Source organism: Anopheles marshallii, chromosome 2 (assembly GCF_943734725.1).
Source record: "Anopheles marshallii chromosome 2, idAnoMarsDA_429_01, whole genome shotgun sequence".
In the NCBI taxonomy this organism is placed as follows: Eukaryota; Metazoa; Arthropoda; class Insecta; order Diptera; family Culicidae; genus Anopheles; species Anopheles marshallii.
The window spans coordinates 55,784,035-55,807,543 of record NC_071326.1 but is presented as its reverse complement, the minus strand read 5'-3'; the positions used below and the strand labels follow the sequence as shown (position 1 = coordinate 55,807,543).

The 23,509-nt window shown below is 38.6% G+C and overlaps 5 protein-coding genes across 5 annotated transcripts; 4 read left to right on the top strand and 1 right to left on the bottom strand.

The window, feature by feature from the left end:
- The first annotated feature begins 4,410 nt into the window (after positions 1-4,410).
- Positions 4,411-5,121, top strand: LOC128708852 (putative eggshell protein). Its single transcript, XM_053803833.1, has one exon. The coding sequence runs from the start codon at positions 4,411-4,413 to the stop codon at positions 5,119-5,121; it is 711 nt and encodes a 236-aa protein (XP_053659808.1).
- A 2,972-nt stretch (positions 5,122-8,093) lies between these two features.
- On the top strand, positions 8,094-9,508 carry LOC128707355 (3-hydroxykynurenine transaminase). The gene is made up of 4 exons (XM_053802307.1): positions 8,094-8,764; positions 8,840-8,935; positions 9,010-9,258; positions 9,331-9,508. The coding sequence occupies exons 1-4, from the start codon at positions 8,097-8,099 to the stop codon at positions 9,506-9,508; spliced, it is 1,191 nt and encodes a 396-aa protein (XP_053658282.1). The 5' UTR covers positions 8,094-8,096.
- A 1,137-nt stretch (positions 9,509-10,645) lies between these two features.
- On the top strand, positions 10,646-12,287 carry LOC128719456 (translocating chain-associated membrane protein 1). Its single transcript, XM_053813080.1, has 5 exons — positions 10,646-10,783; positions 11,040-11,228; positions 11,297-11,628; positions 11,695-11,804; positions 11,932-12,287. The coding sequence occupies exons 1-5, from the start codon at positions 10,646-10,648 to the stop codon at positions 12,285-12,287; spliced, it is 1,125 nt and encodes a 374-aa protein (XP_053669055.1).
- An 828-nt stretch (positions 12,288-13,115) lies between these two features.
- Positions 13,116-13,641, bottom strand: LOC128709240 (uncharacterized). Its single transcript, XM_053804227.1, has 3 exons — positions 13,572-13,641; positions 13,308-13,514; positions 13,116-13,225 (listed from the first exon to the last, which is right to left on the bottom strand). The coding sequence occupies exons 1-3, from the start codon at positions 13,639-13,641 to the stop codon at positions 13,116-13,118; spliced, it is 387 nt and encodes a 128-aa protein (XP_053660202.1).
- A 1,923-nt stretch (positions 13,642-15,564) lies between these two features.
- Positions 15,565-18,961, top strand: LOC128718186 (uncharacterized). Its single transcript, XM_053811857.1, has 5 exons — positions 15,565-15,628; positions 17,015-17,100; positions 17,217-17,259; positions 17,359-17,455; positions 18,775-18,961. Exons 1-5 carry the CDS (start codon positions 15,565-15,567, stop codon positions 18,959-18,961), a joined length of 477 nt encoding a protein of 158 aa, XP_053667832.1.
- Positions 18,962-23,509: the final 4,548 nt, after the last annotated feature.

The window sequence follows — 23,509 nt, the reverse complement described above, 5'->3', positions numbered from 1 at the left end:
CTTACAACACAACATCGTTGCCATCTATGTAGTGCGCCGGAAATAGAGTAGTTAGCGAAGCTGACAATTCCTAATGCATCGATTTTTGTTTGTAAAATCTTTCTTGGATATAAGATTTCTCTTTTCTCTAGGAAACTTACAGATGTTTATATAAAAGACGGTAAATTGAATATGCTAAACTGGTACAGCGGCTATAAGTTTAATGTTACGTGTGTTATATTTTGATTTAAAACAAAACACTTAGAACAGATAACTCGTGCAAACTTCACGAAGCAATTATTATAACACCTGTATCTATAGGTTCAGAAAGCAGTCTTTGTACGTGGAAATTTAAGTACATATGTTTATAAAAAAACACTCACTTTATTGCGAGAATCGTTTCCTTCCATTTATGGTGGCACGGAACGGTTAAATTAACATTTACAATCGACAGTTAGGCAGTTTTGCAAATAGAAATCACCGAACAGCGTGTATTCGACGGAACTAAGTAAATAATTTGTAATACCATATCTTGCAAACGGTCCAAAACAAATAAGCCAAGGGAAACAAATCAATTAAGTCGAACGAACGGAATGCTAAACGTCTACAAAGTTCAATGTAAAATGGGAATTTGAAGCCATATCTTGTAACATTATGTCCGATGCCATTGGAGAATAGACAGCAATAATAGGTATTTCAAATATTCAATTACATTGGAAAATGAGAAGTGTGATGAAATTAGTCAGATCAATTATCACTTTAATCTGTTTTGTATTTATCGTTGGGTCATTAGAATGAAGCTTCATTTTGTATTATATAATAATCCTTTTGTACTTAGTCCTAACTCAGTTTGTGTTTTCACAGTTATTGAAAACTATTCCATTTGTGTGATGATCCGAATCTATTGTCTATTCTTTCGTGGGATTTATCGGTTAAAAAATAACATAATTAGCTTAAACACAGTTTATTTTACAGTACCTGCACAGCCAAAGTGTTTGCTAGGTAAAATTTTCACATGACTATTTAGTAGCTATTGTCTATTTTTCATTCATTCTGTTGGGACTTAAAATCACAGAGGAGTGATATAGTATATGAGAGTTTTTTTTTCAAACAATGGTTATTCAGATTATTTGTAACAAACAGGTCCGATATAATCGTTAAAGGCATTATCCAATACCTTTATCTTCTGCTTCATCTTCACCTATTTAAAGGTAATTTTTACAAACTTACGGAACTACCTCATGGTTCATCAATTTGCTACCCATGTAACACTGAAACACATATTCAAAGTTCAGCCTGAATAAGCCTTTTAGCACGAGCTTATAATCCTTTGCTCTGTATCCAATGCCACTTCCAGTTACATTATTTTTATTTGTACCTTCAAAAAGCTGTGCCGCAAACAGTTGTGTTTGATGTTGTGTTACGTGTAACTAAAAAGCGCGCGGCATTTGTTTTTAACTCGATATTTTTTCATCTTCTCCAGCTGTAAAACATGGCTCGACAAATCCCTTCTAACTAGCTGTTTGTATTATATTGATTTACCAGTAACTGAACATTAAATTCTGAGTACGGAAGTTCTAACCATTGCACATTGCAATGGTTGTGAAGTATTTGGAAATATCCAAATTAATATATTAAAATATTTTTGCTCGAACATATTTCTGTGTCTGATAATTATTTTGCAAATTTACTCTTAGAATTCGCTTGAAACGAATCACTTTACCAGGCAAATTGTTTTATGAATGCATTGTTGAAACATGTAAAGTTCAAGAGCGTGTAATCATTTTATGTCGATTTTTTTAACTGCCAATACTGATAAAGTTATACATAGTGTGTATTCCTTTTCTAACTGAAATGTATGTTTTCCCCATTTTTTTCTGTATTATTTGTTATCAGTACATTGAGGGTTACACTTTTTTATTCACAGTTGAATACGATTGTGCATTTAACAATGGTCCTATTTTAGAGTATCATATTCCTAATCATCGAATAACTGTAGCCCACAAGCAAGACAAAGTTTTTGTAATTTTACGGTAAAAAACAAAAAACAAATTTCCATAGTCAAACATTCATTAACAAGACTGGTCTATAGAGAACGCAAAATCCTGAGTTATAATACAGGTGTGATTGTGTGTTTGTTTAGTAAGAAAATAGGAACAGCGGTCTATCGATCTATCAGCAAACGTTTGATGTTGTTCCATATAAAATGCTTTCTGCTCGATATTCTATTAAACACTGTTAAACGACTATAGCAAATCAGGAAGGAAAATGAATCACTTGCAAGTAATTTGTACTGAAAAGGATGAACCAAAATACAGTTCAATTTTATTACTCAATGTTAACCAACGACAGATAATCGTTACAGGTTTTCGACACAACTCGATTGTAAAGTGGATGTCGATAAAAAAAATCATCACATGTGCTATCAAGCTTCCGTATCAGCTTCCATTGGACATACGACACAAACATATGCTGTTGCTGGTGTTAGCTGCAAGCATGTTTGTCTTAAGTGTCTCCATCGTCAAAAGCGAAACTCGGAAAGAAGAAGTGATAGTGATGTATTTTCTAGCTAGACCGTCGATGATCTTGCTAGTAATCCGTCGTCATATGCCATTATAGAGAGATCAGCATGTATGGTATTGTTTTTTTTCTTTAAAACGACATTCAAAACGCGTGTGTGTGCCTTTTGGTTTGAAAATTCTGGTCGATGCCACCGAACAAAAAACAACATTATTGGAAAAACAACAATGAATTGGATTGCACTTTTTCAACAATGTTGAACTTCAACGTATTGGGATTTATTACAGTGGCACGTGCCAATTTAGCTGGCTAGCCGTTCCGATTCAGTTTGGCGGCATTCTAATCAGTTGGTATAAGGCACCAACGGAAAAAAATCATATCATGAAAGACAAACAACAGTATGTAGCAAAAACGAATACAAAAGTCATCGTTAGGCTCATAATACTCTCCACACTTAAGTCATATAACGCTTTTATGCAACAGAAAATCAAAAACAATCGTCATGCACATGGAGATCATACAACTGACGCGAAAAGAATGTCCATCCCAAGGAACGAGAATTGAAACAAGGATACGCTAGGAAGTGACAAATGTTTGTTTCGATTACGCTACAATGTAATCAAGCGTGAGAAGTGATAGATAATATGACACAAGGCGAGGAATTGATGGTAAATAACAATTCCAACTATTTGTACATTGTTGACGTACGTAAAAAAGCAAGTTAAATAAAAAAAAAACCATTGATTTTTTTTATATTTGCAAGTGAGCTTCCTTACATCTGACAATATACTAATCCGAAATGAACCATATCCTAAACTAACCTAGACCACTGCATTAAAAAAGATATTCAAATATCGTATCATGGAAATACGATGGTTTTTATATTTTGCGCATTTGATGAACGCTTTACTCTTTGACTTTTTCGGTCGCAAACTTGGGCAAGCCTTTCTTTTATATTGGAACATTACGAAGCTCACCGAAAGCTCGACGAAATCAATTACCCACGGCCCTAGGTGCGTGATCAGTGATCATTTGCAATCTCCCTGCAATGAACTTGCAATAAGTAGGTTGACAGTTTTTGCCTAATTTGCTTTCTGGCCACTCGATCACAATAACAACAACAATCAAACCAGTGTTCAGTGATGCGTTAAATCTAATCAAACCAAAACAACCACCGAGGCACGTGAAACCGATCTGCGGCAAACGTAATTTTGGTCGGTGATGTTGAAAATACTGTTGCCGAAAACTATGTTGAAATAATCTAATTATGGAAACACAGCTTCATTTAAGTCCAATATCAAGATTTGTAGTTGAGAAATGTGTGCTTTTATTATTTGAGCCATTCTACAAATAACAATTCTTATATTCCATTTGTTTTGCGGAAATAGAAATAATTATTTTGTTACAAAACACATGTACTCGAAATTTTAATGAACATCTCATAGCAATACTTTTTTGCATTATTATAATAACTAATAGACTATATACGGTTTATTCGTCTATAATTGTCACATTGCTGAATATTTCTCTTTAAAACACAACACGAACGTCCGTGCAGTGCGTGAAGTAAGTTGAAGTTCGTAACAAATGAAGCGAATAATCAAGTGTACCTCAATCACCTGGAGTAGGAGTATGGCTTTTTAGATTCGAGCGTATAAATATGCCTGCTTCAGTACCAACAAAGTGTCAAACAGATCACAGCAGTGTGCCTGTGCTTGATTTTGGTACTGAAGTAGAGGCCCAACGCATCGTAAACCGGTGTCAGTGGTTCCAATAGCTCCTGCGTTTGCTAGTAGATAAGAAGATCCGACATACCGGAAGAGCGTATAGCCCTTTCGTACAGAAAACGCCCAAATTTCAGATTTGGCGTACAATCGCTTAGTTTATGTGCCAGTGAAACAGTAATTAAAAATGAAGAAAGTTTTTATATTTAGTCTCCTTGCACTGGTATTGCTTGTGACAGTGGTTAGCGGAGATGGAAAGAAAAAGGAAAGTTCCTTCGAGGAAAGTGGAGGCAGTGAACACGGCGGCGACCATCATTCGAAGAAAGGTGATAAAGGCGATAAAGGCTACGAGAAAAAGCATGGAATAGAAAAATCCGAAAAGGGCAGTAAGGGCAAGGAGGATCACGAGTCGCACTACGGCGAGGAAGGTGGCCATAAGAAGGAAAGTCACGACGAGGGCGATCATTACAAGAAGCACCACGAAGAAAAGAAGGGGTCGAAGCACGGTAAGAAGGGTCACAAAAAGGGCCATAAAAAGGGATCTAAGACGACCGGCTATCATCACAAATCCCACAAAGATGACTATCACAAGGAGCACAAATTCTACGATGATCATCACAAGGAAGGCCACCATAAGAAGTTTGGCGATTTCCATGAGTTCCACAAGAAGAACGGTGGCGATCACAAAAAGGGTGGCCATCACGAGTCTGCACACAAGGAGGATAAATATGCCAAGAAGGGACACGCGGATAAGGGACACTTCGATGATGAACACAAAGGATGGAAGCACAAGCATGGGCACGAGTCGCACTTTTCACACAAGGATGATTTTGGCAAGAAGGGTGGAAAATCCGGCGGCAGTGAGCACGGTTACAAGAAGGGTGACAAAGGTCATTAGTGCTATGCTTTGAACCAGTACGCTTGTTTGAGTTGGGGGTGTTAGTGCATATTCTTTGAAGATATAGACAAAAGTTCTCTATAAATATAAGGTTTTCAAACGGAACTGTATAGGCGTATGCGTCATGTGTTTTTTTTATCTGTTTTATAATAGATGCCGACAGTGCTGAAAACAGCCACTATTCTGAGACATCATACTGCAATACATCATACATCGAACAGTTCATATATATGAATATATACACTCTATCTACACCACATACCCCAAAAATACCCACAACTTTTCCTACCACGATTTCTTGCATCTCTGATATTTCTGTCATAACAGCCATGATCATTTTAACACACCCCCCATGGAGAGAGACATAACAACACAATCAAAACAGTTCCTTGCCGTCCAGCTTCATTCGCACGGTTATTATCGCGCAATGGTAGGGTCTAGCCATGTTTCTAAGTCACTACCAGTCGAGTCAGTTCCATCTTCTATTATTGGCTGGAGAGATTTGTACACGATAGCGATACTTCAGTACAAACAGCACGTTTGTGCCATTTTTTTTGATAATCAATTATACGCCACTGCGTCAACCACGATACCATCGATATGTGTTGAGTACCGCCAACTCAGCCATTCCCGTGTCTACAGATTAAAAGATGGACCCGGTGAGCGTTGAATGTGCAAAAACTGAAGCATACGTGCACAACAAATATCACCAAAAATATGGAACCTGACACGCGGTAATCTCTAAGTCAACGGTCCATCAACCTAGGTACGTAATAAACAGGATAGCAAAAGGTTTTGTTCTGCCACACGGTATTTAAAACCACCGTAACTGATAATCAAGCCACAGTATTTGCGAGATTTCAGCGTTGCAACTTATACCGACTAGTTGCCGGTGAAGTGTCCCAGAGTGCAGTTAAGCAAACGACTACTCATCTGAGACGAGGAAAAGAGCACGAACAGGTGAGCTAGAATTAAATTCTCAAGTTTTACTATATATGTGGTTCTTGTTCGGAAATATTTTTCGAGTTATTTTACCGATTTATAATTTTGCCAGAATCATTTTTTTGGCTTCTAATGAAACATACTTTACAGTTTGGATTATCAAGCTCGGGTGGCAAACATCCAATAAATAAATAAATAATAATAATCAATTCGGCAACTCATTTCATTCGTATATAAGTCTTCTGCTTCTTATTACTCTAAAGTACGTAATATTGTTCTCGCACTCTAATCCAACGTGGAAAGGTTCTTGCATTTTACGTTCACTCACCACTACTCTTACATTTTTAGTATAGCTGTAGAAACTGTACAAAAGGAAACCGAAAATCTGATAATGTTTTTTTTTTTTAACAATGTTTTCTTTTTGCCTCCAAACTGATAATACTACACAATTTGATGTCCATTTCCTTCCTACTCTCGATTATCTCTTTTCGATTCTATCTAGGTGAGAGGGAAATAGCTTCTCCTGTAAAAAAAGGATTCGTCAGCTTCCCTATCGTCTCATGCCTACCGGTATAAGACGAATTGGAACGATCGATCCATCATTTTAATTCCAAACGTCGAACGAGTCAGTTTAGTGTCTTTAGAGAGATTTAGTTTCGCCACAATTCGTTCAGTGCATTGACATAGAACTAAGGACTAGTGACTAAGAGAAAGACTAGTGGCTAGTGACTAGTGACCATATTGAGAGTATGTCTTCATTTTTCAAAGGTTTGTTGGTATTGTTAGCTAATTACGTAGTGTTTGTAACATTTGGGCTACTCGTCCTGAACCAATACTAATTTCCCCAAGTACTCACAACACAAAATCGTTGCCTTATTCCTGCGCAATGCTGTTGCTTGTATTATCCAAATAAAGGAATGTTGTTGTCGATGTGAAACACTGCGAATTAATCTCTTTTGGAAGGTACGTTTATCATGTCCTGTTTCATTTGGCATACAAGGAAAATAAGTGTGAAGTGCATCATTCAAAAGACAAAAAATGTGAAGTGTTTAAGTATCTGGAAAGCAAACCTCCACTCTAAAAATCCGACTTTGACGAGCTGAGAAATAGTTCTTTTACTTAATCCATGTGAAGTGTATGTACTCGACCGGTGTTTTGTCTGTTCGCTCCCGTAAAACCCACGCGGTCACGTGCATAGCTCCAATGGCACCATCTAATTGACAGAGCACCCACTACTTTTTGTTCAATGATTTCCATTTCGCATCAGCTATTACATGAATCATACCATTATCTGACTGATAATCCAGTGTGATCAAGTCCTCTGGACACTGTGAAGGTATATACAACCGGATGGCTAAGAGCAACACTGGAAAGCTTTTTTATTGGGGATTCTAACTCCATTAAGTTTAATTTTAAACCACAGCCAACATTAGCTAACCATAAATCTACCATGTCCTCTATACTTTGATTCAACCTCCTGGTTTATCTGTTGTATAAGCACATATATACAAAACGCACAGCGCAGTTGTATAGGTATGCAAAAGTAAGCAAATTAATTAGTATTAATCCTTCCCAATTAATTAATAGGAGTTTCAATGCCAACAATAATCAAACCAATAACCGATTTGCTTGCGTGTTGCGCATACGAAAACGTTTTAGGACTGCTGCCATAGCTAATCAATCCTTTCGAAATAATTGGTTAAAGATTCACTGCTTTTGTTGTCGTGCTTGTTAATGTGCCTAGTTTTAAAATACGTACTTGCTTTAAGTGAAAAGTTTTGCTTGATTTGCGTTGGTGAACACAAATCTTATCTTTGCAGTTTGTGCTTGTTAGTTGAGTGAATGTTCAAATTTCGAGCTGGTTCTTTCCTGGCGTAGAGATAATCGTAGTGAAGTTGATGTCATTAAATATAATTAGCCACAGTTTGGGCTCACGGCTTTATCAATCCATATACAGTCCCATTTCCGGAGTAACAGAAGTCTTTTTTTTCTTTTCTTTTTTTTATCTCTTACATAACGTTGCAGCTGATAAAATGAAGTTCACACCACCTCCCGCATCACTGCGAAATCCTTTAATCATTCCGGAAAAGATAATGATGGGTCCTGGACCGTCCAACTGCTCCAAGCGTGTTCTGACAGCTATGACCAACACTGTGCTGAGTAATTTCCATGCCGAATTGTTCCAAACGATGGACGAGGTCAAGGATGGTTTGAGATACATTTTCCAGACGGAAAACCGAGCAACGATGTGCGTGAGTGGTTCAGCTCACGCTGGAATGGAAGCTATGTTGAGCAATCTGCTGGAGGAAGGTGATCGAGTGCTGATCGCAGTGAATGGAATTTGGGCAGAGCGGGCTGTCGAAATGTCTACGCGTTATGGGGCAGATGTTAAAACGATCGAAGGTCCAGCAGATCGTCCGTTCGGTCTTGAAACACTGACCAGGGCCATTGAACTTCACCAGCCCAAGTGTTTGTTTCTGACTCACGGCGATTCTTCAAGCGGGCTACTGCAACCACTGGAAGGGGTGGGTCAGATTTGCCACCAGCACGACTGTTTGCTTATAGTTGATGCTGTTGCATCGCTGTGCGGTGTGCCGTTTTATATGGACAAATGGGAAGTCGATGCTGTGTATACCGGTGCCCAAAAGGTGCTTGGGGCTCCCCCCGGAATCACCCCTATTTCCATTAGCCCGAAAGCACTGTACGTATGGCATCTTTTGCGCGACAAATATCAACAATTACGCTATATTTTCTCTTTTATCTGTTTTTTTTGCAGGGATGTTATTAGAAATCGTCGCACAAAGTCAAAAGTTTTTTATTTTGATCTGCTGCACCTTGGCAATTATTGGGGTTGTTATGATGAGCCTAAACGGTGAGGGTTTTTATATCAAAAATACGGTTGTTGGAAATGTTGAATATTTGCGTTTATTTTATTCTATGTTTCAGCTATCATCATACAGTGGCGTCTAATCTAATATTTGCTTTACGCGAAGCTTTAGCACAAATCGCAGAAGAAGGACTGGAGGCACAGATCAAACGTCGCAAGGAATGTGCAAAAGTTTTGTACGATGGTCTAGGTAAGATGGGCTTCGAGATCTTTGTCAAGGATCCCAAACATCGTCTGCCTACGGTGACCGGAATCATGATACCGAAAGGCATTGACTGGTGGAAAGTATCGCAATACGCTATGAATACGTAAGTAATGCAGAACGACTTCGGCTGCATAATGTAGAGTTTTCAATCATTTCTGTTCCATGATTATTTCAGTTTTTCACTGGAAGTACAAGGAGGACTTGGTCCCACATTTGGTAAAGCATGGCGTGTAGGCATTATGGGTGAATGTTCAACAGTGCAAAAAATTCACTTCTACCTTTACGGCCTAAAGGAATCCCTCAAAGCAACACATCCCGACTATGTTTTTGAAGAAAGCAATGGATTTCATTAATCTAACGGGGAACCTTGCTTGTACATTTAATATATAAGTGTTACGAAAAGTCGTAATTTGGAAATTCTAAATTGAACTACATTTGAGTCTAACTCAAATATGACTCATCTTAACGTACTTGTTAAAGATACCATCGTCTCTAACTCATGATCTTCTTACACATTCATCTCGTTAATAAATAAAATTACTTATTCGAGAATAAATTATTGCGTTACCGAAATAGTATGTGGTTTCTTTCACAAAGTGTATGATGTAAATGTTTATCACCAATGTATCCCAGTTATCTCTGGTGGTGTTGTTCTAGCGTTGAACTTGCCTAGATCGGCTTATCATCTTATCACGTAATTGAAACAAATACCCATCCAATCTTATCCCAGTTTGTTTTATGAGCTCCCAAACATAAATGATAACCATCGTTGTGCTTAACGTTTGAAGAGAGTTACGTGTTAAAAATATGTAAGCATCACAAAAAATGTATTTTTGCGTAAATAAAACCACGATTGCATCCACGATTTTGATGCAGAAATTCAACTTTTTCTATATCATTTTTATCATACTCAGGTCATAAATACCGGAGTGTTATTGTGCTAGTGTGATGCTAGAATTGGGTATACCATTCCATTATCCATATCACCACGGTTTGGGTGGTCACAACGTAAAGTTTAAATTTTGAACAAGATCGCGCTACCTAAAATGCCTTTACTGTCATTGCGTGTCTACAAACCTTGGCCGTTACGTGGAATCATTTCTTGACAGTGTAATGACATCTTTTCACCACGTAGAAGTGTTGATCTGCTTTCTCATTCACTCGTGAAGCTGGGTATATTGTGCTCCCGCTCGTATCTCGGTGAAGGGAAACACATTCCGAATACGTCGGCATCGAAATAACAACACATAACTTTGCAAACCGCTGCATTCGGAATCCGTTTTCTTTCAGTCTGTTGCATCGCACAAATTAGCCGCTCAATCGATAAGTGATTTGTAGTTAGAGTTTCTTTCAATCAATCCTTTGAATCCTTGGTGTGGTGACCTTTCGCATCCCAGCACATAAACAGAAAGCACAACTTTCGTTCGGACCGTACCGCTGGTACCGAGTTAAAAGTTTCATTTAAATCCTGGACTCTCATATTTTTACCAATGGCGATCAAAGCAGGAATGGGGAGGAAATCTTCTAACAAAAATCCCCCATTTTTCAGTCATGAGTTCGTAATTCAAAACCACGCGGACATTGTGTCGTGCATCGCGATGATCTTCGTCGTAGGAATAATGCTACAGGTAAGTTGAATTGAATTTCGGCATTTTTTGACGAAAACAACCCTAGTGGGTGGTGTGCTGCGTGTTATCAACTACATGCATGGTTATTTCACGAAAGTACATTCCATGGTTTCACGCTTTAATAAAAACACTCGACAATGTCGAGTACGCTAACTGCCACGTATTACCCACTAACACCGCGACATTGGGGACAAGAGCAATAAAGGTTAGCAACCTATGTAGGTGAAATAACTATATTCTCTTCAATGTTTTGCAGCCGACACAATCTCTAGCTAGCACCTTCGTTGCCTTACGCCACAACGTATCTGGAGCGGATCCCAGCCAGGAGAACCCTATGGGTGTGCAGTACTTGTACACGGCCGGATGGAAAGATGCTTGTGCGGTGTTTTTCTACACGCTAATCTGTATCATCATGCATGCTATTCTACAGGAATACGTTCTGGATGTAAGAGCACCATCCAATTCGGTGCAGTTCTAGACGTGACAAAACTGATTATTTGCTTTCTATTTTAGAAAATATCAAAAAAGCTTCACCTCTCCAAGTTCAAATTGTCACGCTTCAATGAATCCGGTCAGTTAGTCGTTTTTTACGCAATGTCCTTCCTGTGGGGTCTGGATCTAATTGTGCGTGAACAGTATTTCGGAAATATGAATAGAATGTGGGAAGGATACCCTGATCATCCTATGATCTTCCTGCACAAGATGTTCTTCATTATCCAGCTGGCCTATTATGCACACATGCTGCCAGAACTGTACTTTCAAAAGGTTAAGAAAGACGAACAAAAGCCTAAGATTCAGCATGCTGTGGGTGGTTTGTTCATCATCGGAACTGCTTACTTCCTTGGGTACGTATCGATGAAAACCATATGAGTCCGTCAAGTTCCTATTTCCCAACTCGGTCCATGTTTCAGATTCCAACGTATTGCTCTCGTCCTTCTGACGCTGCACTACTTCTGCGAGTTCGTGGCCCATACCTTCCAGTTGGTGGACATAGTAGATAAGGAAGGAAAATTCGCTAAATGTAAGTACATCGGACAAGTGCGAGAAACATTTCGCTATTTGCTTGCTCATTATCATTGATTAGCATTGATATAGCCAGATATTGATCATTTACCGTACAACAAACAAAATCTTTTCTTTATTTGCAGTACGGCTCGTTCACAACGGATTGTTCATTCTCACCCGTTTTACGACGATGGTTCTGTCATTCCTCACCTTGTTCTACAGCATTGACAACATTTCACAATCTAAGCGCGTGCTGATGCTGTCGATGGTGTTCGGACTGCAGGGCTATTTGTTTTTCGATTTTATTTCCAATGTACTTCGCTCCAAGCGAGAAAACTCCTCGGAAGAACGGGCGAAATTAACGGTTACCGTAAACAAGACTGACAAACCGAAAAAACAGAAGAAAAAGGAAAGTGATCTTCCAGAAGCCGATCAAAACTCTGCACAATCTTCTCCAAAAGCTGCCGGTAGTAACGTGCGCAAGACGAAAGTAAAGTAAACTGGAGAGTACAGGCTGTGAAGCTGTATGCCGGTTTATTTTTTTTCCATCCATTTTTACTGATCGCATTGTTTCCTTCAAAGAGAGATACAGTATAGCAACATTTAATAGTGAAGAGAACTCATTCGAAAGCAGCACAGAAAGTGTAATATGTTATAGCTTGGCTGTCCCGTGGTGCGTGAACTGTAGTGAATGGAGTCGCGAACAAATGACGTTGTTTCGGATCATCGATGAAAGTCGACACATTTTGAGGTTTGTGCGTCAGGAGGTAAAATATTTGTACAAAGACTCTTTCACACATTTTTTTGCTTTTCGGCTTATAACAGGAAATGCATTTATCTTAAAGATAAATTTTCGTATAGCGAGGATTATGAGAGTGTAAGTTGAGGTCCTTGAGGTGTTATTCTAGATTCTGCCGTTCCCACTTAAGTGTTAATCAGGTATTTTTCTGAGCATAATTTTGTCCATTCTTATACAAACAATAACAATTGCTAACAAAATTATGCTTCTATTAGTGTTCGTTTATTTAGCACAAACTACCTAATATCACATCAGTGTTACATAAATTCCCCGTTACTGTCCATATCTCTATCCATTCATCTAACTATAGCTCAAAACCTGATTCTAAAATTCGATTTCATGCATTGAAAGTATTTTTTTTTATTCGTGAAGAATGATCATATTCATGAAGAAGACCATATTGCTGATGTTTTGGAAGTAACATCGATAGACAAAAGTTCATGTTCTGTATATTGTGCCCAGAAAACAAATATGACGACTATCACTATTGGTATTTTTTTATTTTGCATTATCAAGCTGCATGCTCATCTAGTGTTTCGGCTTATCGCCACGTTGTTCAACGCACTTTTCCTTTCCCTTCGAATCATAGACGCAACTCTTCGTAGTCCATGCTTGATTGCCCTTGAGCTGCGAGGGATCTATCAACACAGTTGGGAATGTTAACAAAGTATATCGTCATTTTCCATGTTTTTTTCGAGAATCCCTCTTGCAATATCATACCTGGCATGAAATCCGAAAAGTCACTACGAGAAAATAATCCCCCTCCGGCACTGGGTCCTACTCCTCCTCCAAGATTCTGTTGTCCATAGGTAGGAAATTGGGCTTGTTTCGTGAAATCGGGAAACGTGGGAAAGCCATAGTTTACTCCCCCGGTCTGTCTTCTGTAGCGCAGCAATCTATCGAGCAATGGTCCATTCTGGGACTCATCTGTATGGAAGAGGAACGATTATTCAGAGTTCGCATATCGTGAGCTTTTTCCCATACATTTCTTTCCTTCCACAAAAAACTCGAAAGAACCGATGGCCAAGAATAACAAAACGAATACACGCTTCATGACCGGAATGCAAAAGTAAACTGTCCAAGTCAATACCTAAACCCGTACTAATGTGCCCGTATCACATTGAACGTTTGTGTGGGTCACATGGAAAGAACGTTTGTTGATTCTTTCGGTACCGCTGAAGTTCCCAAATGATGTACGTTTACGAACGAACTCAATACATTGGTCTTCATTATCACCTACTGTCGGAGCAAAGGTTTATCGCTGGAGTTTCATCGCACCATGTTTGATTGCTTATTGCATTTTTAGCATGAAATAAACTATGTTCGTTATCACTGCGAAGTTAGAAGGATTAACACATGTCTCTATAGAAGATAATACGGCATTATGGTATAAATAAATAAAACATATCTCTATAGAAGATACTCAATAGCCGGTATAACTGCATGGCTTGGTACAAAGGTCCTTTCAATCACTCGCCGTCCAGTGTCTCGTTTAGACAATCGTTCTAGCAGATTTCTGTGAGTCACATAAAAACGGTCACTATGGGTTGCACTGTCGTAGTATATTCTCGTGGCATAACCACCTTTCAATATGTTGTGCGATAGTGAAGGTCATGATTGAAATTACAATGGAAAATATCATAATTGCAGCTTTATAATTGACATACACCTAGAACATAGTTATGGTCCCGAGCATTTATTGAAAGTTATAAATTTAATAACCTATTTCGGTTTCGGTTAAGAAAGATCTATGCATTAAAGACTTCTCAAAATAACAGTTGACCTAGAACTCCCGAACATGGACAGAACAATATCAGATTGCCTGTTCCATTTAACCGATTACTACTATCACTGAGGTACCGTGACCTCAGGAACTAATTTATTTTGATTCTTCAGTTTCAAGATTTTACCCAATCAAGAACCAAGCCCGTTCATCCGTAAAGGAACGGATTTATTCAACATGTTTTCAATTTCATGGGAAAGTAATCTAGTGAAAGTAGTATACTCCATTCTTAAAGATATTGAAACTAGTTTTGCAAATGTATACAGAATGTGGTCGGTTTAGTTATTGTTTTATTGCTGGAAGAAGAAGGAGCAGCGCGGTGCTACATAAGCCAACATTAGCCAAAAACAGTTATGCTAATGAGCACGAGCTGTACTTGCAATGAACGGAATTCGCTCGAACCGTAAACCAAACACAGAAATAAAAAGCACTGCTATCATGCGTACAAACTATCCATCCGCGAGAACGAGAGCGCACTTTGCACTGGTGTAGTCACCTCTCAACACATGGGAGTTGCAGAAAATAATCTTCGAGTTTGGCCATGTTTAACACACTAAACCCCATTAAGAAGGCAGAAAGAAGCGAAAGATGCTACGAGACTCATGCTAAGAGGATAGCAACGTGCGAAAGAATGAAAAATACGGATTGCAAAGAACCAAGTGCGCAAACATATCGTTGGACGATCGCGACCGTCGTGGAATGAAGGAAAACGCATTAAGAATCCATCCACCAGCAAACACGCTAAAGGTGGAAATGAGTCAAAGAGCAAAATCCTAGCGCTGACCGAGCGTCTTGAGAGGAACTGGTGTTTCATCGAAACGCACACTACACCGTTGAAGATGGCATCGGGCCATCAAGCCCCGTCCCATGCCTCGGTATCTGTAGAAAACACCGCTATTCAGCGTCTTTTCAATGTATCGTTGTGTTCAAATGTATAAAGTTTCTTGCAGATCCGCTGGCCACAACATTTGTATCCAGCCTGCGCCCGGAAGAAGATCGCATACGAGAAACCCACTGTGTTGTGTGTTGTGGAGCGTTTTGGAAGGGAGGTGGATAGTTACCGTGAACCTGATCTTTCGTATTGGCTGTTTGCCTTCAGTCGTCTTCGATACTGCTTCAAGAGTGTTTATCGTGACATAAGTGTTTCCGTGATCATTGATATTTAGAACGTCTAAAAAGTGAGAAAGCTTAACAATGAATTGCCGCATCGCAGTGTTTGCGTTGTTTTTGGTGATGGCTGTGGTTGCTGTACGTGCAGGTAAGTGAACCGCTAAAGTGAAGATCAGTTATGCAAATCGGTGCCAATCAAAATCAAGCAGGAATTATTAGTTTCTTCCTAAAAGTTTTTCCTTCAACACACGATAATCCACAGTGGTAAGTGTGAGACGACGACGGCATTGGAAAGATATTCTAATTAAAAAATTTAAATATTTTTTGTTAACATCGCTGATCAGTGCAAGATATCGCATCTTGGCGAATGGATCAACGGTGTGCTGTGCGGTGCGGTTGATGAGTCGCGACCGGAAGACCAAAAAAAAAACAATCACCTTAAAAAAGCACAAAGCATGAAAACCGGTTTTTGGCGATTCGAAATGTAGACACAAATATTTACCACAATTTTTGGCTCCACTCTTTTTCTGATTGTTGTTTATGTGTCTGTAAGCCATATGAATTCATCCCAGACTGTTGGAATCTACGTTGTTTTTCTCACCAAATCAAGCTAAGAGTTGAAGTCGTTTTTAGCATTATTTCAATTTAGTTTAAACTAACTCCTGCCACAAATAAACCGGTTAATACAGATCCTAGGAATCTATCTGATCTTTAAAAATCATCACATGTGGCAAGACATTCGTATGGGAAACATGATTCTGATCAAGATCGTTTAAACCGATGACGCATCACCTCAGTTCCTCCTCAGGGTTACATCGACTCAGAAGTTAATCAGAAGACTGCTCCACGAGCGGTTGTAAACTTTAAAATGCATTAATCGAATATTGTCTGTTGAAATATGTCTGTATTAATTAAAACAAAAACGCTGTTTTATGCGTTGATACATTAGTAATCTGCCCTTCAAAATGTTTTGAATGGCATTTTCGTACTTTGCATAGACTTACACATAATATTGCACTCACAGCGAATAGTCTTCCAGTTGCGTCATACTCGTTTGGAGATATATATGTGTTCTTTTTTACCAACAAGACTTCATTTGTTGCATAACCATATCCTGGACTGATTGAATAACTAGGCATGAGTATTCCTGTTTTGTATCAGCTCTCGTAATACTCAGCTTTATCATACCGCACACTACCAGAGAAATCGAAACAACAAAAGAACGTTGCCTCCACGATCAAACCGGTCAAAGAGGTAGTCTACCTTGACAGACTATATAGTTGAAGTCGCCAAAACATCCCCACTGGTTCCCATTTTTCCTTAACCCATTTTATGTCCAGTTTGATGCAACTCCGATATGTTAACAGGGAAATAGTTTGGTACGAGATTTGCACACCATCCTGTATTTATTAACTTGAAAATGAAACCACCACACAGATATTACCAAACAGCAATGCCAAAAGATGAAAAATAGCGCAACACAGACCGCCTCGGAACAGTCTTTGTTTACCATAAGTATTATGTTTGTTTACAGAAACTGGTTTTTACGTGCCCAAAGCGTACTACACGATTGACGAACATGGTTATAAATCCCCACTCATCTACATTGACAGTATTCCGGTGAGTATAGGCTTTGCGTCTGAGGTTCAGTGATTGTACAAGGCAGATTGTTGCCCCGTTGCCCAAATGATGCTGATTGTGGACGTATTTACCTTCTTCTTTTGTCGATTCCCTAGCAAATATTCCAGCGTGTTCGACGATCGGCTCAACTTCCTTCAGGTTTGTTGAATTTCAATGAGTGTCGAGTACTTTTACGCTGTACCTTAGAGTACACCTACTGAAAATATTTTTTCTCCAAAAATTTTCGCGTTTTTGTAGTTCCTAACTTCGGTTTTCCGGTGAATTTTCCTGCGTTCCAGTTCCCAAATCCTGCTCAGGGCGGCAATTTCCAGTCTGTATCTATTACTAGCGGAAGGTAAGCATAACATCCTTATATCCCTCAAAATCTCCGTGCAATAGTGCAAAGCTAAAACTGAGCTTGGTTTGGGTTTTCTTCGATTAGCTACAATATTTCTCATATCCTTTTGTTGTTTATGAGCAATTTGCAAGAATTACCTATTGTACCTGTGCAGACTATTTATAAATACTGATCTGTAACCACCACGTTCCACGGTCTCTATTCCATTTGCGCTACAGTTGAAGTAGAATAGATGGAACAAATGCACGATGAGGCGAGAATCCGGTTTAAACTTATTATCTTTATAGTTAATCTCAGTGGTTGGCAAAGCATGGACCATCATCCTGTTGTTCAGCTGCGCACGGTAACTAAAGAAAACTTGCGCGATTTTTTATCGGTAGTGCGTATGTTTTTTTTATTGTTGTGTTCTGCATTCTTTGTGGTTCACTTAACGTGCTCAACGCTAACTACGGGCACCGGTTAATTACGCGATAAACTCTGTACAGCGTTTTCATTGCACTCTTGATGTCGGACGTAGCAATCTCCCTATCACATCATATAGGATCGTACTGAACGCTGGGAAAATATGTTTCCCTTTAATGATAGACAAAATTGCAACTCGTGCCACTTATGCTATGTTTCTTCGTTTCCTCTACGTCATATAAAAGATTCTGCCGCTAGCAATATGGCTAAATAGTTGTTTATTAAGCTTTTTTTTTCCTTTAAAGTTGAAAACAACCATCTATGTGTAAGATATTTAGGAGAATATTATTTTCTTTGAAAGGTCAATAAAACCCCTTATGGTATGTAAGTATGGTACTACGAATAGCAATCTCATATTCCCTTGGTTTACATCCTTCAATTTTCCAATCTCCTCCAATTTTCTCCAATATTCAACAAATAGGGTTGATTAGGTTAGGAAGGGTGGGAATGAATGAGTGTGGCTTTGGAGTTGTGATAGTATGCGGTTTATTCGCTTAAACCTGCGCCTTAATACATTCCCATTATACATAAAATCGATCGTTTCGTATTGTTTCGCTATACTGTTTCGTTTAAGCCACATATCATTCACATTCATATAAGTGTAATTTAGACCGACGATATTCGACCTGTACAAACAAGTTCACTAGCGGGGACTAGTGACTAGGCCTATCATTTCTGGATTTTTTGGGGATTTTTGACCGGTCTTGTTGTGTGATTACCACCAAATACACCAACCCTTTACCCAACCGATTTACATTATATAGAATTAAAATCTGTACCATCCTACCAAAGAATAAACTAACTGATCTGAAAACTGTAAACTGATTTGATTGAACCATTTCTTTTTATTTTAGTCCCGGTGGTTTGAATAATCGATTCGATGAAAATGGTCAATCGGCACCTGGTGGAACAACTATTAACACATTCTCGTCTCAGAATGGACACGTTACTCACATGACTCATCACATCGACAAAGATGGCAAAGTCACTACTCATACCAACAAGGACAACAATAACAGCAACAACAAAAAGAAGAACTAAAAGCTGATCGACAACCGCGAGTATTTCTTCCAACAATAAATTTCCAAATTAACACTTTTGCGTGCTGTATCGATAACCGTTGTGAAACAATACAATTTCGCCATGAGACCACTGCTTTTTTTCTCAAAACGACGACACGCCTTTGCCTAGCATAAATAAAATTACTGTGTTTGTGTGTGTACTTTGTACTAGTGCCTTTTATGGTAGTATTCGGCTGGAGTATGTATAGTATTTAAAAACAAAATAAAAGTAAGAAAAATAACTATCTATACGAAGAAAGACGTGAATGAAAGAAACACACGGAAATTGTGAAAAGGTTAGAATAAACATTAGAAGAAATAAAGACCAAGAGCACGACGATAACCGTCTGGTCAGATAAGTTCCTTTGTGTGGTGATACTGTTGGTTGATCCACTATTGATGTTCATTACTATTACTTAGGATATGCATGGGACAGCTGATCGTAGCACCGCCCTTATGATGGAGTAGGTACAGGCAGTCCCGAGGTACGCTGTTATAGTGGACCGCTATATTCTGGGAAAGATCCGTGGGAACTCGAATTTCCGCATATGTCCAATCCTGATGTAAAATCGTTTATACTTGAAAGTTACTGGGTTGATTTCCTTTTCTGCACTTAATTTAATCCTTAATTTACCAGGCGCTTTTTGAAAGGATGCATTACAATAAATGTTGTGTGAAACTGCTTGAAAACTGTCGATCAGGGGTTTTTCGGGCCCTTTTCCGGCATAATTCATACACTTTTTTTGCTATTATACACCTTTTTAAGGGGTGCTACACACACCTACTCCGCCCACCGTTAGACCCGCCGCTGGTTTTATGTTCTGTTCACGATTATAACAATCCAAGGCAGAAACACCCTCTAAAAAATCTCTCGGCAAACAAATTATGGCACTATTATGGCACATGCTTCATTTGCTGTAAGGGAACATTCATTCATTACGTAACGCTGATGGGTTGGGAGGGGGATAGTGCCAGTGTTACGATTTGTTACATTGGAGAGAGGAGGGGTTCATCTTTTTGTTATGTTGCATACAACAAGATTAAACATAGATTCCAGCTGCATAGTGTATTTATGATAAATTAACCAATTTTAGGGGTTTTCATACAAATATCTCGCCGGGGCATACAAGTTGAGTCCAGAGGGCAGTACAGGCGAGTCGATACGGTAATCAAGGAGTCCAGCAATAAATTATTTAAATTTATTATTTCTTTTAAATTTCCTGCGCAGTACAATTACTGTCATGAATAATAAAAAAAAACATTAAATAACCTTTGCGCAAGTTTACCATCGTATGTGTGAGGTCCATCACACACATCTTTCTGATCATATCTACTGTTACCCATGCATACATAAGTAAAGATTAGAATTAGGCTGCGTTAGGATAGAATAATATATAAGAAATCAATTACAGTTTAGAATGTAACGTGTGAAAAACTAATTTTCAGTCCGAAATATATTAAATGGCGCCCGAATCGGTAGTTGCTGTCAACGGGAATAGTATAAGTGCAGTAATAGAAAAAAAATCCAAACGGATAGATACAAAAAAATATCCGTCGAGTAGCTGAAGGAGCTACTAATTATTGGCACAAAGCGATGGCTGGGCACCCGATTGATTTCTGAGATCTTGAGTACCTCAAGGGAAAAAGGACAACCCTCTTCAAACTGCACAGCTCTCTCCCGAAGAAACAGAACATTAATCCGAATACGTCGTAAGTAGGTGTTGCGACCAAAGCGCCCTGGGTAAAAAAATACACCTTAGCCAAGATATAAACTTGCGCCAACTATCAAAACTAAAAAAAACCGAAAAACCAAAATAAATACAAGTAATAATTTACAAGTAACACAACAACCAAGTTTCAGTAAAAATTGTAAAAACGAACAGCAATCAACAGTTTCGAAGATTGACCGAAAACCTAATTTTGGACAAATAAAACAAAACTCGGAGCGACAGAAGTCACTTTCTGCGACAGAAGACACACCCATGGATATCGACCCATCAATTAGATCGAAAGGTAATTTATTTTGTCCTACATTTCAAATTTCAAATTACCAATTTTGCAACCAATCCAAGATGAAAACAACAAATGGCTTACCGTACATTATGCTAAATGTCACTAAATTGCAAGCAAAACTTTTAATCAATAGTGTTATGGTGAAATACTAAGATCATATAACCTGGAATCTTCACCACGGCTCACACAGCGTGAGTACCTACGTCCCGTGAGATGCTGTGGGGGTTTAGGGTCAAGAGTGTGAGAATAAGATATCACTCTCTCACCGGCAGCGCTTTAGGATAGACTAATAAAGTAATTGTGTTAATCGTACCCGCGTGCACGTCTTAAAGTATTCATTTGTGGCGACCAGAGCATCGTAATTAGCTAAGACACGAAAAAGCGCCACCTAGGCAAAAAAGAGGGTACTAAACAAATTGCTTGTTGGGAAGTTTTGCCTGGACACGACGAATACAATCATTCCTTCGTTCCTAGGTAAACCCAAACTAGACAACCGGTAAAGCTAGGACAATAGGACAGGGAATCGAAACGAATATGACAGGGAAAACGAAAAGAACATATACCAAAACATACGGACGAAAATTGGTATAAAAACGGCACCATGTCCGTGATGAGTAATGCTCACGCAAGTAAAACTCTTTACACAGTCTGGCGTCCGTTTTACTCCACGTTCAAAGCTCAACTGATTTATTTCACGTATTTACAAGTTTGACAATTCGCTGGCAGTGTTGCCAGAAAAACAGAAAGTTGCTATTTACATTCAACAGTCCATACTAAAAATCAGTTATCTCTCCGCTCTCCGACGAGGAAGTTCTTCTGCTAGTTATCATTCAGCACTTCCACGAGAAAATCCTTCTGCTAGTACTCGTGTAGTAGGGAAGCAAAGTTGTCTGGGACCTAACTCCCAGCAGTTGGAAGGAAAAATAAAAGTAGGACCCAACTTCGGTTGGACACCCCTAAACATTATTTTACACTGACGACAGACCTTAACACTTGTCATCAATCTTCTTTTCATTAAGTTTTCCGTAATCAACGACGATTCGCCATTGTTTTACATCTTTTGAATCGGGCTTTTTCGGCACAATCCAGATTGGTGAAGTCCAGGGGGATATCGGATGCTGGACAATACCATCAGCAAGCATTTTTTTTTAATCTGCTTTTGTATTTCAGCTTTGTGAATGTATGGGTATCCATAGGATTTGCAGTGCACAGGGATTTCATCTACCGTGTTATTGTGTTTTACAGATGTAACGCAAGATAGTTTTTCGTTGTCCCTGGGAATGATGGAAATGTTTTCATACAGCACTTTTAACAAATGTTCCTTTTCTTCTTGATTTAAATTATCCGTTTTAATTATATATTCAATTGCAATTTTCGAAACAATATCAGGCTGTTGTATTGTATTGTTAACTTCGACAGATTCATCGACTTTGAAAGTTATTACTGGTTTAGTCCAAAAGAAAACCATTTTTCTTCCAAATTTACTTGCAAGTGCAGTAATATAGCCATTTTTTGCAACATAAAGCCCTGCTGGCATAACGATATCGTTAACGCGTACATCATTGGCCAAAAACACATTGCCAGTTTGCTGTGATACGGGTACCTGTATTAATGTTACAGAATTGGCCTCTACTGTATGTGTTTCTGGGTTAAGAGTTCGTATGCTATAGTCTATGCTAGTATTCGGAAAAATAAGTTTATTTTTATTCGTATCTAAAACAGCTTGGAGTTCAGAGAGACTTTCATACCCTACAATGCCGTCGAAATAATTATGAAATTTGATCAGAAAAAATGTAACATTCGAATTCAAAACTTTTGTATCGATCTTTCTATTTGCGTAGTGAGTGCCGTTACTATTTACTATCGATATTGGCCTGCAATTTATTTCCTTCGATTTTGGAAACACGTTAGGCGCAATAAAATAGTTATTCGATCCACTATCGATTAAAATTTTTGCGCTTCTATTATCGATGTGTAACAATATGTAAGGCATGCCATTTACTGCGTTCACCTGTGATGCAGGGGTGTACGACCTCTTTAAAATTTAGTATGCGTGAATACCTTCAAACCTGTTCTTGTCGTATCGTCGACTTCCATTGGTGTGTGCTTTTGTCTATAGGTGTTTAGTTTCTTGGAACTATTCGGCTTTTTAATAGTGTTGGTAAATGCGTACGTATTCCGATTTTTTTGTGATGGGTCAAATTCTTTGTATCGCCACGAGGTGCTAGTATTTTGTTTGTGTGTTCCAGATTTTGAAGTTTGCAACGATTTTGAACGAATATGCAGTTGATAAATCTTCGGGTTTAGCAGCTTGTACGTAGCCAAAATATTCTTTGTTCAACCCTTTTACAAAAGCAACTAAACCTTCTTGGTCTATAAAATCATTTATAGCCTGCCATCGGTTACAATCCAAATGTTTTTTTCTTGCCAAACACTCCATACTATGGGCAATCTCTTTTGTACGCTTGTAGTACAGATGCTTTGGATTATACATCTAGTAATTTAATTTGCCTTT